We start from the raw sequence: 13,473 nt of genomic DNA, 5'->3' as shown, positions 1-13,473 counted from the left end.
GGTTTGATGATAATCATGGAATAAGGGCTGTGAGATTGTGATGAATACAATCCTGCTGCTGCTGATTGCTCACTGCACCTCATTTATACCCAGTTTTGGGATCTGTCCTTAGTCTACTTCTCCAGTGATGACTGACATGGTGAAGTACTCACTCATCAGCTGGGAGGGGAATGGTAGTTTTCCTTGATCTTGTTTGCCTGAAACAATGAGACCATGGAGTCAATATTGAGGACTTACCCATGTGTGAACGGGATGGGACATTCCCAGGGATGGTGAGGGAGGAGTCTGGAATGTTTCCAGATTGATACGATTCAGTGAGTATCAGTGCAACTTGACCAGCCTGGGGATCAGCTCTCCTCACTTGGGAACTTGTCCTCAGAGAGAATTTACAGATTTCGTTGGGCTGAGATTGTCCAGATCACTCTGATTTTCCTCTTATTATTGGATTTTGTAATGATTGTTTATCATTGTTTGCAACTTGAGAGGAGAGTTCAGCATCAACCATGTTGTGTGGGACTGGAATCACTTATAGACCCAACCAGGTTCCCTTCCCTGAATGACAATATTTGGGTTTTTAGGGCAACCTAAAAAAAATTATTATCTTGATTCTACTCAGCAAATTTCTAAATGCATTACATTCAATTTCACAACATGGAACGGTTGAGGTGAATTAAAATAGACGTCTTTGAAGGGAGACTAGATAAGCACACGAGAGAGAAAGGAACAGAAGGAATCTGCTGATAGGGTGAGATGAAGAGGGGTGGGAGGAGGCTCATTTGTAGCATGGACCAATTGGGCCAAATGGCCTGTTTCTCCACTGTAATTCCATGTATACAACATTCTGAGGTTGGATTTGAATTCTCAATGTTTGAATTGTTAATCTAGATTCTCCTTAAAGACATCTGTGTTTTTCACTTAATCAGTCCATGTTGTGAAACTGAATTTAATACATTCTGGAATTTGTGGAGTAGAATCAAAATCCACAACACAGCAATTCAGCTGCCATGCCGGGAAACACATTTATTGAAGAGCTTTCCATGGACACTTTAAAGCTTTTACCTCAAGGTCTTGGCCTTTCCCAAAAGGGCTTGGATTTTACCATTTTGCCCAGTGCTGTGTCTGACAGCTGAATTTGGGATGTGCAGTCTGAGTGAGTGCAGTCTATCTAATTTCCCAGGTAATTTCTCCTCTGTGTTTTTAGATTAAACATATGTTCTAAGGACGAAAGTCATCTTCAACTCAAGCTCATAGTGAACGGATAGCCCATTTTACACTCTGCCCAACTGTCTTTTCCATTGCCCTCACAATCCCTGGGAAGATGAGGTCTGGGCAGTGGAAAGCAAGTACCAAGTTGTCCGCTCCTGGTTGGGTAGTGAAACTATCATCTGAAATTTGGTCGGGTCAGGGGAGCTTTGACATATCATCAGATCAGAAACAGGTTAGTGGTGTGGAACCTTCCATCAGAACCAATCTTTCCAAAGATTCAGCTGTGGGTCAGGGTGAGGCTGGGAAGGAGTGTGAGTGACTCTAAATGTTGTGAAAAGCTTCATTCATTGAGCCTCATGAACCAATGGCTCATTCCTACAGGTGAGAGGCTGTTCCACTGTGAGGAGGGCTTCTAGAACATAGAACGTTACAGCACAGTACAGGCCCTTCGGCCCTCGATGTTGCGCCAACCAGTGGACCCTCTAACCTAATCTAATGACCCTCTAACCTAAACTATTCCAATGCTATCCATATGCCTATCCACTGACCATTTGAACGCCCTTAAAGTTGGCGAGTCCACAACTGCTGCAGGCAGGGCATTCCACGACCTTACTACCCTCTGAGTAAAGAACCTACCTCTGACATCCGTCCTATAATTATCACCCCTTAATTTAAAGCTATGTGCCCTCGTGTTAGCCATCACCATCCGAGGTAAAAGGCTCTCACTGTCCACCCTATCCAATCATTTGATCATCTTGTATGCCTCAATCAGGTTACCTCGTAACCCTCTTCTCTTCAATGAAAATAACCTCAAGTCCCTCAGCCTTTCCTCATAAGACCTTCCCACCATACCAGGCAACATCCTGGTAAACCTCCTCTGAACCCTGTCCAATGCCTCCACATCTTTCTTATAATGCGGCGACCAGAACTGTATGCAATACTCCAAGTGCGGCCGCACCAGAGTTTTGTACAGTTGTAACATGACCTCACGGCTCCGAAATTCAATCCCTCTACCAATAAAAACTAACACACCGTACGCCTTCTTAACAACCTTATCGACCTGGGTGCCAATTTTCAGGGAGCTATGCACATGTACCCCGAGATCTCTCTGCTCGTCAACACTACTAAGAGTCTTTCCATTAGCCCTATATTCTGTACTCCTGTTATTCTTACCAAAGTGAATCACCTCACACTTTTCCATATTAAACTCCATCTGCCACCTCTCGGCCTAGCTCTGCAGCTTATCTATGTCCCTCTGCAAACTGTAACATCCATCCTCACTGTCTACAACTCCTCCAACTTTGGTGTCGTCAGCAAATTTACTACTCCATCCTTCTACACCCTCATCTAGGTCATTTATAAAAATGACAAACAGCAGTGGCCCCAAAACAGATCCTTGAGGTACACCACTTGTAACTGAACTCCAGGTTGAATATTTCCCATCAACCACCACCCTCTGTCTTCTATCAGCTAGCCAATTCCTGATCCAAACTGCTAAATCACCCTCAATCCCATGCATCTGCATTTTCTGCAATAGCCTACCATAGGGAACCTTATCAAACGCTTTGCTAAAATCCAGATACACCACGTCAACTGCCTTACCCTTATCCACCCCTTTGGTCACTTTTTCAAAAAACTCGATAAGGTTTGTGAGGCACGACCTACCCTTCACAAAACCGTGTTGACTATCTCTAATCAATTTATTTCCCTCTAGATGATTATAAATCCTATCCCTTATAATTCTTTCCAAAACTTTGCCCACAACAGAAGTAAGGCTCACTGGTCTATAATTCCCAGGATGGTTTCTACACCTCTTCTTGAACAAGGGGACAACATTTGCTATCCTCCAGTCTTCCGGCACTATACCTGAAGCCAATGACGACATGAAGATCAAAGCCAAAGGCTCTGCAATCTCCTCCCTAGCCTCCCAGAGAATCCTAGGGTAAATCCCATCCAGCCCTGGGGAGTTATCTATTTTCACACTCTTAAGAACATCTCCTCCTTATGTACGTCAATCCCGTCTGGTCGACTACCTGGTATCACAGTATTCTCCTCGACTACACTGACTTTTTCCTGCGTGAATACTGACGAAAAATACTCATTCAGTGCCTCTCCTATCTCTTCAGGCTCCACGCACAACTTCCCACTGCTGTCTCTGACTGGCCCTAATCTTGCCCTAACCAATCTTTTATTCTTGACATACCTGTAGAAAGCCTTAGGATTTTCCTTGATCCTATCCGCCAAAGTCTTCTCATGTCCTCTTCTGGCTCTTCTTAACTCTCTCTTTAGCTCCTTCCTGGCTAATTTGTAACTCTCCAGTGCCCTAACTGAGCCTTCACGCCTCATCTTTACATAAGCCTCCTTCTTCCTCTTCACCAGAGATTCAACTTCCTTTGTACACCACAGTTCCCTCGCTTGACCACTTCCTCTCTGCCTGACAGGTACGCATTTATCAAGGACTCGCAGTAGCTGCTCCTTGAATAAGCTCCACATTTCAGATGTAAAGGCTCATAAGATGTAACACACAAGGTACACCTTGGACAACCACATGGAAGAGCAATGACTGAAGTGTGAGGTGTGTGATAAAGCTTTTTTCAGCACTACAAACTCCTGAGACAGCAGAGGATTCACACAGAAGAGAAGCAATCTACATGTGAGGTGTGTGACAAATCATTGTCTCAGTCATTGCACCTCCTAAAGCACCAGAGGATTCACACTGATGAGAAACTATTCACATGCAAGGTAGGCAAGAAATCCTGCTCAAGGTCATCAAACCACATTCACCAAGGGGAAAGACAGTAAAAGGTGTGCCACAAGTCATTCTCGTGGTTCTCGATCCTCCATGTAGACTAACATCTAAACACAGGGGAGAGATAATTTATTTATGCAATCATTACACCTCCTGAACCACCAACACATTCACACCAATGAAAAATGATTTTCTGGTGGAGAGTGAACAATTTTTTTGCAGTCTTCAGACATTGTGCTCACCAGTGCATTAACACCAAGGTGAAACCATTCACATGAGAAGAATGCAACACATTGTTCTTGGAATCATCAACTCTTCAAATACACCAACACATTCACACTGGGGAGAAACCATTCAAGCGTGAGGTGTTTGACAAATCATTCTCATGGTCTTGGAAGCTCTCAGTACACTCACGTACTTACACTGGAGAAACACCATTCAAATGTATAAGAACATAAGAAATAGGAGCAGGAGTAGGCCATCTAGCCCTTCGAGCCTGCCCCGCCATTTAATAAGATCATGGCTGATCTGAAGTGGATCAGTTCCACTTGCCCGCTTTCTCCCCATAACCCTTAATTCCCCTGTCTATCAGAAACCTATCTACCCGTGACTTAAATATATTCAGCAAGGTAGCCTCCACCACTTCAACAGGCAGAGAATTCCAGAGATTGACCACCCTTTGAGTGAAGATGTTCCTCCTCAACTCTGATCTAAACCCCCCCGCCATTATCTTGAGGCTGTGTCCTCTGGTCCTGCTATCCTTTCTAAGCAGGAAGAATCTCTCTACCTCTACCCTATTTATCCCCTTCATTATCTTATACGTCTCTACAAGATCCTCCCTCATCCTTCTGAACTCCAATAAGTACAGACCTAGTCTATTTAGTCTCTCTTCATAGGCTAACCCCCTCATCTCCGGTATCAGCCTGGTGAACCTTCTCTGCACTCCCTCCAAGGCCAATATATCTTTCCGCAAGTGCAGCGACCAAAACTGCACACGGTACTCCAGCTGCCGCCTGTTACAGTTGCAGCAAGACCTTCCTGCTTTTATATTCTATCCCCTTTGCTATAAAGGCCAACATCCCATTCGCCTTCTTGATCACCTGCTGCACCTGCAGACTGGGTTTTTGCGATTCGTGCACAAGGACCCCCAGGTCCCTCTGCACCGTAGCATGCTGCAGCTTTTCGCCTTTTAAATAATAATCCCTCCTACTATTATTTCTACCAAAGTGGATAACCTCGCAGTTGCTAACAGTATACTCCATCTGCCAGGTCCTCGCCCACTCGCTCAGCCTATCCAGATCTCTCTGCAGACTTTCCACACCCTCCACGCAATTTGCTTTTCTACTCATCTTCGTGTCATCAGCAAATTTCGTCACCCTACACTCAGCCCCCTCCTCCAGATCATCTACGTAAATGGTAAACAGTTGAGGCCCCAGCACCGATTCCTGCGGCACTCCATTGGTCACCAACTGCCAACCAGAATAGCACCCATTGATTCCAACCCTCTGCTTCCTATTAGACAGCCAATTTTCTATCCACGCTAACATCTTACCCCCAACTCCGTGCACCCTAACCTTCTGCAGCAACCTTTTGTGAGGCAGCTTATCAAACGCCTTTTGAAAATCTAAAAACACCACTTCCACCGGTTCCCCTCTGTCTACCGCACTAGTCGCATCCTCATAGAAATCCAATAAATTTATTAAACACGACCTCCCCTTAATGAATCCGTGCTGCGTCTGCTCGATCAAACCATTCTTTTCTAGGTGCCTCACTATTTCTTCTTTGATGATGGATTAGCATTTTTCCAACTACAGATGTTAAACTAACCAGCCTATAATTCCCTGCCTTTTGTCTGCTACCTTTTTTAAACCGGTGTAACATTAGCCGTTTTCCATTCTTCCGGCACTTCCCCGGAGTCCAGCGAATTTTGATATATAATTACTAAGGCATCCGCTATTACCTCTGCCATTTCTTTTGGATGTAAGATGTGTTGTAAAGCATTCAAGCAGTCATTCAGCCTCCACAAACACCAATGCATTCACATGGGAGAAACTAGTCACATGAGGTGTGTGACAAATCATTCACGTAGTCAAGAGTTCCATGTCCCCCAATGCATTCACACTAGGAGAGACCTGTTCAAGTGTGGGATGTGTGACAAAACCTTCACACAGTTACCGAAACTCCAGGTCCATCAGAGGGTCCACACAGGGGAGAAACCATTCACGCGTTTGACAAATCATTATCGCAGTCATCAAGCCTCTGCAGCCACCAATGCACTCACACAGGGGAGAAACCGTTCATAAACGAGGTGTGTGATAAAACTTTTGTGATGTCTTCAGCCTTGCTGATACACCAGAAGATGCTCAGAAGGGGAGAAACACTTCTGCTGTGAGGTTTGTAACAAGGCAAACGCTTGTTCCTCTCGAGACATCAGATGGTTCACACAGAGGGGAATCAGTGAAATGCAGGTGTATGACATACCATTCTTACCAACATCCAAATTTCTGTTCCATCAGAGGATCCACACACAGTCGTAACCATAGTGCGAGGTTTGTGATTAAGTTTTTTGATGTTAGGGATGTGAGATATCGTCATGAAATCTGTCAGAAAAAGTAAGAAGTTTATTTATTAGTCACAAGTAAGGTTTACATTCACATTGCAATGAAGTAACTGTGAAATTTCACTAGTTGCTACACTCTGGTTCCTGCACCTAACCAGCACATCTTTCAGACAGTGGAAGAAAACCGGAACACCCGGAAGAAATCCATGCAGACATGGGGAGAACGTGCAAACCCCACAACTTGAGATAGAGATCCAAGCCGGGAAACAAATCCAGGTCCCTGGAATTATGAGGCAGCAGTGCTCACCACTGTACCACCATGCTGCCCCACATAAGTCCTTTACACTATTGTTCAACCTCCTGGAACATCAGTGAACCCACACAGGAACTAACAAACATGTTCTTGCCCCATTTGTCTTCAGGGTGTGAATCTCTATTCAAGTTCACAGGAAAGGATGTTCAATGTTATTGAGACACAGAATAAGAAGCAGCTTTCACTCACATAAAACAACTAATGACGACAATGCCAGTGCTGAGGTACTATGATGTCAATGATGAAGTCACCCTGCAATGAGATGCCAGGAAAACAGGACTTGGAGCAATCCTCACGCAGCAAGGATAACCAGCTGTGTTTGTATCCAGAGTATTAACAGAAACTAAACAATTCTGGAAAGAGTAACTGGTGAATGTCTTCCAAGCATTTCAACCAGTTCCTGGTTGGGACAGAGAAAATAATAGTAGAGTCTGACCACAAAACACTTCAAAGCATTTTTTTCAAATCACTTCTAATTGCTGCAAAGGGATTGCAAACACTTCATTTGCAGAGATATAATTTGGAAGTGAAGTACAAGTAAGGGAGCCAACAAGCAATTGAGAGCTGCACGCTCTTTGAAGGAAGTGATGATGTTGGAACAGGCTGTGAAATCTTCCAGATTCAACAAGAATGAACAGCACAACATGCTGTGGAATCATCAACCTAGCAGGGATACTGAATCTGACAGACAAGCGTCTTGATCAGATCAAGCAAACAACACAATCAGATACAGCTTTTCAAATGTTACAGGGAGTTGTGATGAAAGGATGAAACCACCAATACTATAACTTGCTGAAAGAGAGTATTGGACAGAGATGAAGTGATTTCTCAAGATGGCATCTTGTACAAAGGGACAGGCGTCACTTATCCCGAAAGAGATGAGAAATGACATGCTGAAGCACATCCACACAAATCATCAAGGAATGGAGTCCAGTCTGATGAACGAAAGAGCTCTGCTGGCCAAAAATCAGCAACGAGATTAAGGACCTCATCAGCCAGTGCAGTGCTTGTAACGAAGATCAAGCTAATCAAGATGAGGAGCTGCTCATGACTCATTACATCCCAGAGAGACCATGGATGAAACGTGGAGTAGAAATTTTTTCTAATGGAACTGATTATTGCATCACAGTCGACTACTTTTTAAACTACTGTGAGTTTGACCAGGTGACATCAGTTACTACCAGTGAGTTTGTAGAATGCTAAAAGCATGCTCCTGCTGTCGTGGCATTTCTGATGTGGTAATGAGTGACAATGGTCCTCAATTCACAAGTGAAGAATTCAGTCACTTGTTCAGTGATTGGAAAATTCACATCAGTGACATATCATCTCCATGCTATTCATAGACAAATGAAAAGGCTAAGGCAGTAGTGAAAATTGCCAAAGGGATCATCAAAAAAATCAATTAGATCCAGGAAATGTGTTCAAGTTAAATGTTAAGAGTGGAGAAACACAGCTACTGAAGGAATGGAAAGTTGTCCAGTCCAACATCAAATGTTATACTGCACCCAGACCACTTCCTCAAAGGCTAAAAAACTGATGCCAGAAATAGCAACAGAAGTGAGTGACAAGATCAAAGTGAAGTTTCAGAAAGACAAACTTCTCTGCCAAAATTGCCACATCATTGCCTGAGCTGAGAGTTGGAGACTTGGCCAGAGTACAAATATTCAACAAACTCAACAAAAGTCAGCTCACTTTGCAACTTTGGACCTGTGTAGAGAAGTTGTCACCTCGAACATACATTCTGAAAGTAAACGACCAGATCTACCATCACAACTGCAGACATCCACGTGTAACCGGTAAAGCTCTTCCTTCACAGCAGACTGCTGATGATGAAGATCTGATTTCACCAAATGAGCAAGGAGCTGAATGACCACCAGTCCCAGAGGTCAACCTGTCTCCAATAAATGCAATGGATCAACAGCAACAATTATCTCAACAATAACACTCATCATAGCAACAACATTCCCCAGAGAGACAACACCACTGCAGTAAGCAGCAGACACTGGTTGAACAGCCAACAACAATTACACATGTACCATAAGAAGACCTGAACACTTTAATGGTTATGCCTGCAGTATGTGTGTCGGGAAAGGAAATTGGAACAGACTAGGAAGAACAAATAGTTTATTGTTCATGTGTCATAATTTTCTTTATGGACTATGAATGTAGACTAATTTGTAAATAGTGCATGGATTTTTTTCTGTAGAAAGTTAAGTATTTTCCAGTGGCTTTCTTCCTCTTTATTTATTCAATAAGTTACTATGAATGACATTTAGAGATGTTAGGGTAGAAAGAGAAGAAACGTTGTGGAATAATTCCAGTTTTTACTATTCCGCTCAGATTTGTCTGTGACTGTTTTTGTTACAGAAGTGTCTGATTGCAGACAAACTCTATTGACTCTCGTTGTGCGTGAGTTTTCTTTTTTGAATGAAAGTTTTGATGTGTGGAAAACTTTGGGTGTCCAAGTCCAGTCAATCCAGGCCTTGAGTTTCACTTTCGGCCACTAGATGAAGATGATGTGGTGGGTGGTTGCAAATGACGGAAAATTCTTTAATTATTGTTTAATTGCCACTGCTTTAGCTGCTGCAGTCCCTGTGGTGTAGCTATGCCCACAGTGCTGTTAGGGAGGTCGTTCCAGGATTTTGACCCAGTGACGGTGAAAGAATGGCAGTATATTTTTAAGTCAGTATGGTGATTGGCATGGAGGGGAACCTCCAGGTGTTAGCGTTCCCATGTATCTACTGCCCTTGTCCTTCTAGATGGTAGCGATCACAGGTTTGGAAGGTGCTATCGAAGGAGCCTTGGTGAGTTGCTGCAGTGCACCTTATCAATGGTGCACACTGCTACAGCTGTGTAATGGTGCAAGAAATAAATGTTTAAGATGGTGGAGGAAGTGTTGATCAAGCAGGCTGCTTCATGCAGTGATTACTCTCATATTAATTGACAATCTGTCAGATACAGTAAATACCAGTGCTCTGCTCTAGTTACAAATTGAGAAATACTTGACAACCTAACACAGATTGAGCTAACATCCACTGAGTTTATCCAAGCCAATGGGACTATGTCAGTGAAGCAATTCTTGCAGTAATCATGCTTCAAGCGTGGGCGGGAATGGTAAATTGGTTTGCTCCATCTAACTTTGGAATGAGCTCTATCTTGTACCGAGAAATTGGGGACACTCTGAAAAGAATAAGTATATTAAATAATCCTGGTGCATGTCACACTAGAAGAGTTTTGTTATCTGACTGTGTTATGGAATGGCAGATGTTAAATGCCAGGCTGCCGAAAACCCAAAAGGATACTTGGAATATGTTACCACAATGGTTTGCAATTTGTATATTATGAGGAGTTATCTGAAGTGAAAATGAGTAAATTCCAGACCATGTGATGATTTTAAATATTGAATTCAAACATTTATTAATATTAAAAAATAAAATGACATTTAAAGACACAAGAACACCTTCAGAAAGTTAACAGAAATTTACAAACATTTCTTAAAAGAAACTGGACAAAATAAACTCAAAGCCTATCTCCCATTTCAACCAGCCCCCTAGTGTTCACAGGTCTGGCTTCAAGCCACACACACTGTCTTCTTCAAGATTTCACAATCACCCCATTACAATGTTCAACCTCATTTTCAGTATGATTTTTGCCCTCTCATTTTACACTATATTGTTTCTACAATATTTTATAAGTTGCTCAGAATCAATCAACATCATATTACTTTATAGCTACTATATTTAGAAATAAACTCACAATTTTCTCTCATAGATTTACAGTCTCCAAATTGTATGTGTTTCTGCCTAACGTAAATTGCTTCCCTGGCCCTCGTTCATTACCACTTGCCTTCATTCCTCCGATATTGATGTTTAGATCCTTGCAGTCCATCTGCCTCCTATTTAATTAAACCAATCACACCCATACTCACACAGTACATAACAATATGACAATAAGATTAAAACTTAAAAGCTCGCAATTTCCTCACGCATGGCTACATTGATGTTCCAGGAAGTCAGAGTACTATTTGAAAGCTTTGATGCAGAACCCACAGCTGAACGCTCTCCTGTGTGGGTTCACTGATGTTCCATCAAGTCTGATGACTGTGTGAAAGCTTTGTTACAAAATTCCCAGTGGGAGGTTTTCTCCTCCCGTGTGCGTCCTCTGGTGATCCAGGAGGTTTGAGGAGCGTGTGAAAGCTTTATCACACAGCTCACATTGGAAGGGCTTTTCTCCTGTGTGGATCCTTTGATGTTCCAGGAGGCGGGTTGGGTGGGTGAAGGCTCTGTCACACACATCACATTGGAAGGGTTTCTCTCCTGTGTGGATTCTCTGGTGTTGCAGCAAGCTCGAGGGGTGTGTGAAAGCTTTTTGACAGACCTCACAGCTGAAGGGTTTCTCCCCTGTGTGGATCCTGTGATGGTGAAGGAGGCTTGATGACTGGGTGAAAGCCTTGCCACAAACCTTGCACCTGAATGGTCTCTCTCCTGTGTGGGTCCGCTGGTGGATCAGGAGGGTGGATGAGAGTGTGAAACCTTTAGCACACACCTCACAGCGGAAAGGTTTCTCCCCTCTGTGCGCTCGCTGGTGGACAAGGAGTGTGGATGACTTCACGAAAGCTTTGTCACACACATCACACTTGAAAGGTTTCTCTCCCGTGTGTGCCCGCTGATGCAGCAGGAGGGTCGAGGAATGTGCAAAGGCTTTGTCACAAATCTGACAGTTGAACTTCCTGTCCTTTCGGTGAATGTGTTGATGCTGCAGGAGCGTCCATGACTGAGCAAAAGATTTGTCACACACCTCGCATCTAAAGGGCCTCTCCCCTGTGTGTGTGCGCTGGTGGATCTGCAAGCTCGAGGGGGTCACAAACACTTTGTTGCAAAACTCACACTGCAGCAGCTTCTCCCCTGTGTGAATGCGCCGGTGTTGGAGGAGAGTCGATAGGTGTTTGAAAGCTTTGTCACATACCTCGCACCTGAAGAGCTTGTCCCCAGTGTGAATACGCCGATGTTGGAGGAAAGTCGATAGGTGTTTGAAAGCTTTGTCACATACCTCACACCTGAAGTGCTTCTCCCCTGTGTGAATGCGCTGGTGTTGGAGGAGAGTCGATGGGTATGTGAAGGCTTTGTCACATATCTCACATCTCAAGGGTTGCTCTCCTGTGTGAGTACGCCGATGTTGTAAAAGATTGGATAACTTTAAGAAAGTTTTATTGCAAACATCACACGTGAAGGGCTTCTCTCCCGTGTGAGTTCTCTGATGTTCCACGAGGGATGATGACTGAGAGAAACTTTTATCACACACCTTACATTTGAACAATTTCTCTCCTGTGTGGATGAGCTGGTGTTTCAGGAGGTACGATGATCGGACAAAGGTCTTCTCACACACTTCACACCGGAATGGCCTCTCTGTGTGGGTGGATTGTGGCTTCACAGGGACTGGTGACTGTACAGAGACTCCCTCAAATTGTCCACATTCAAATGATTTCTCTTCCATGTGGCTGCACAATATCCCCACTTAGATTTTCTACCCAGTTGTCTATCTGTAAGTGAAGGGCTCCAGAAAAGATCCACGTCACATGTCACTACTTGTCAAGAGTTCACAATCGCAATGAATCGTTAAAGCTCTCATCATATTCAGAGCTGTCCTCGCTCTCTCTCCGCATCCTGAATGACCTTTAGTGGATGTTTCAGTGTTTCAGGTCTGTCACTGAGTTTCAATCTCTCCCGTAGAGCTCCAGCCACTCCATTACATTCGCTCCATCCTCTGCACTGACTGATATCGCATAACCTGAACTACGGAAGTGTTGTTAATGATTGGACACTGGTCAGTTTCATTGATTGTTGATTAAATTCCTGATGAGTGATTGGATCACTGGAGCTGGTTTTTCTGGGGAGCTATCCCTTGGCTGACATTAGGATCTCCTTTGGTGATGAATAGGATCCGTGATCATTGTCCTCTTTTTTAATTCAGGATGATTCTTCTGTAAAACAATAAAAGAAAATCCACAAGTTCTTTCAACTCCTTTGAATGTTTTTTCCCCTCACTGGGAGACAGTTTCACAGCGACGAGCAGTAGGATAGAGAACCATGAGATGAATCACGTAGCTTCTACTGAACACCTGCTCACTTTCTAACTTTTTATATAATAAACAACAACAACTTGCATTTATATGGCACCTTGCCCCAAGGTAATATTAGTACAGATGACCCAAAGTTTGCTCAAAGAGACAGAAATTAAGGAAAGTCTTACTGGAGTAATTGAAGAGAACATAAGAACATAAGAAATAGGAGCAGGAGTAGGCCATCCAGCACACAGTACTCCAGTTGCGGCCTCACCAATGCCCTATACAGCTGCAGCAAGACCTCCCTACTTTTATATTCAATCCCCCTCGCTATGAAGGCCAGCATCCCATTCGCCTTCCTGACCACCTGCTGCACCTGCAAGCTGGGTTTTTGCGACTCATGCACAAGGACCCCGAGGTCCCTCTGCACCGTCGCCTGCTGCAGTTTTTCGCCCCGTAAGTAATAGTCCTTCCTACCATTCTTCCTACCAAAGTGGACCACCTCACACTTGCCAACATTAAATTCCATTTGCCATTTCCTGGCCCATTCGCCCAGCCTATCTAGATCCTTCTGCAGACTCTCC

General features: G+C 43.7%; 1 protein-coding gene across 1 annotated transcript in view; it reads right to left on the bottom strand.

Annotated features, from left to right (window-relative positions):
- The window catches only part of LOC145348080 (uncharacterized), a 64,969-nt gene that overhangs the window by 17,072 nt on the left and 34,424 nt on the right, over positions 1-13,473 (bottom strand). Inside the window, exon 5 of the mRNA XM_080196221.1 lies at positions 10,985-12,808. Within this exon, the coding sequence (XP_080052347.1) occupies positions 10,985-12,321 (1,337 nt within the window). The 5' untranslated portion in view covers positions 12,322-12,808. The remainder of the gene's footprint in view (positions 1-10,984; positions 12,809-13,473) is intronic.

The sequence above is a fragment of the Carcharhinus amblyrhynchos genome, chromosome 9 (assembly GCF_965287045.1).
Source record: "Carcharhinus amblyrhynchos chromosome 9, sCarAmb.v2.hapA, whole genome shotgun sequence".
In the NCBI taxonomy this organism is placed as follows: Eukaryota; Metazoa; Chordata; class Chondrichthyes; order Carcharhiniformes; family Carcharhinidae; genus Carcharhinus; species Carcharhinus amblyrhynchos.
This window is presented reverse-complemented; position numbering and strand designations above follow the sequence as displayed.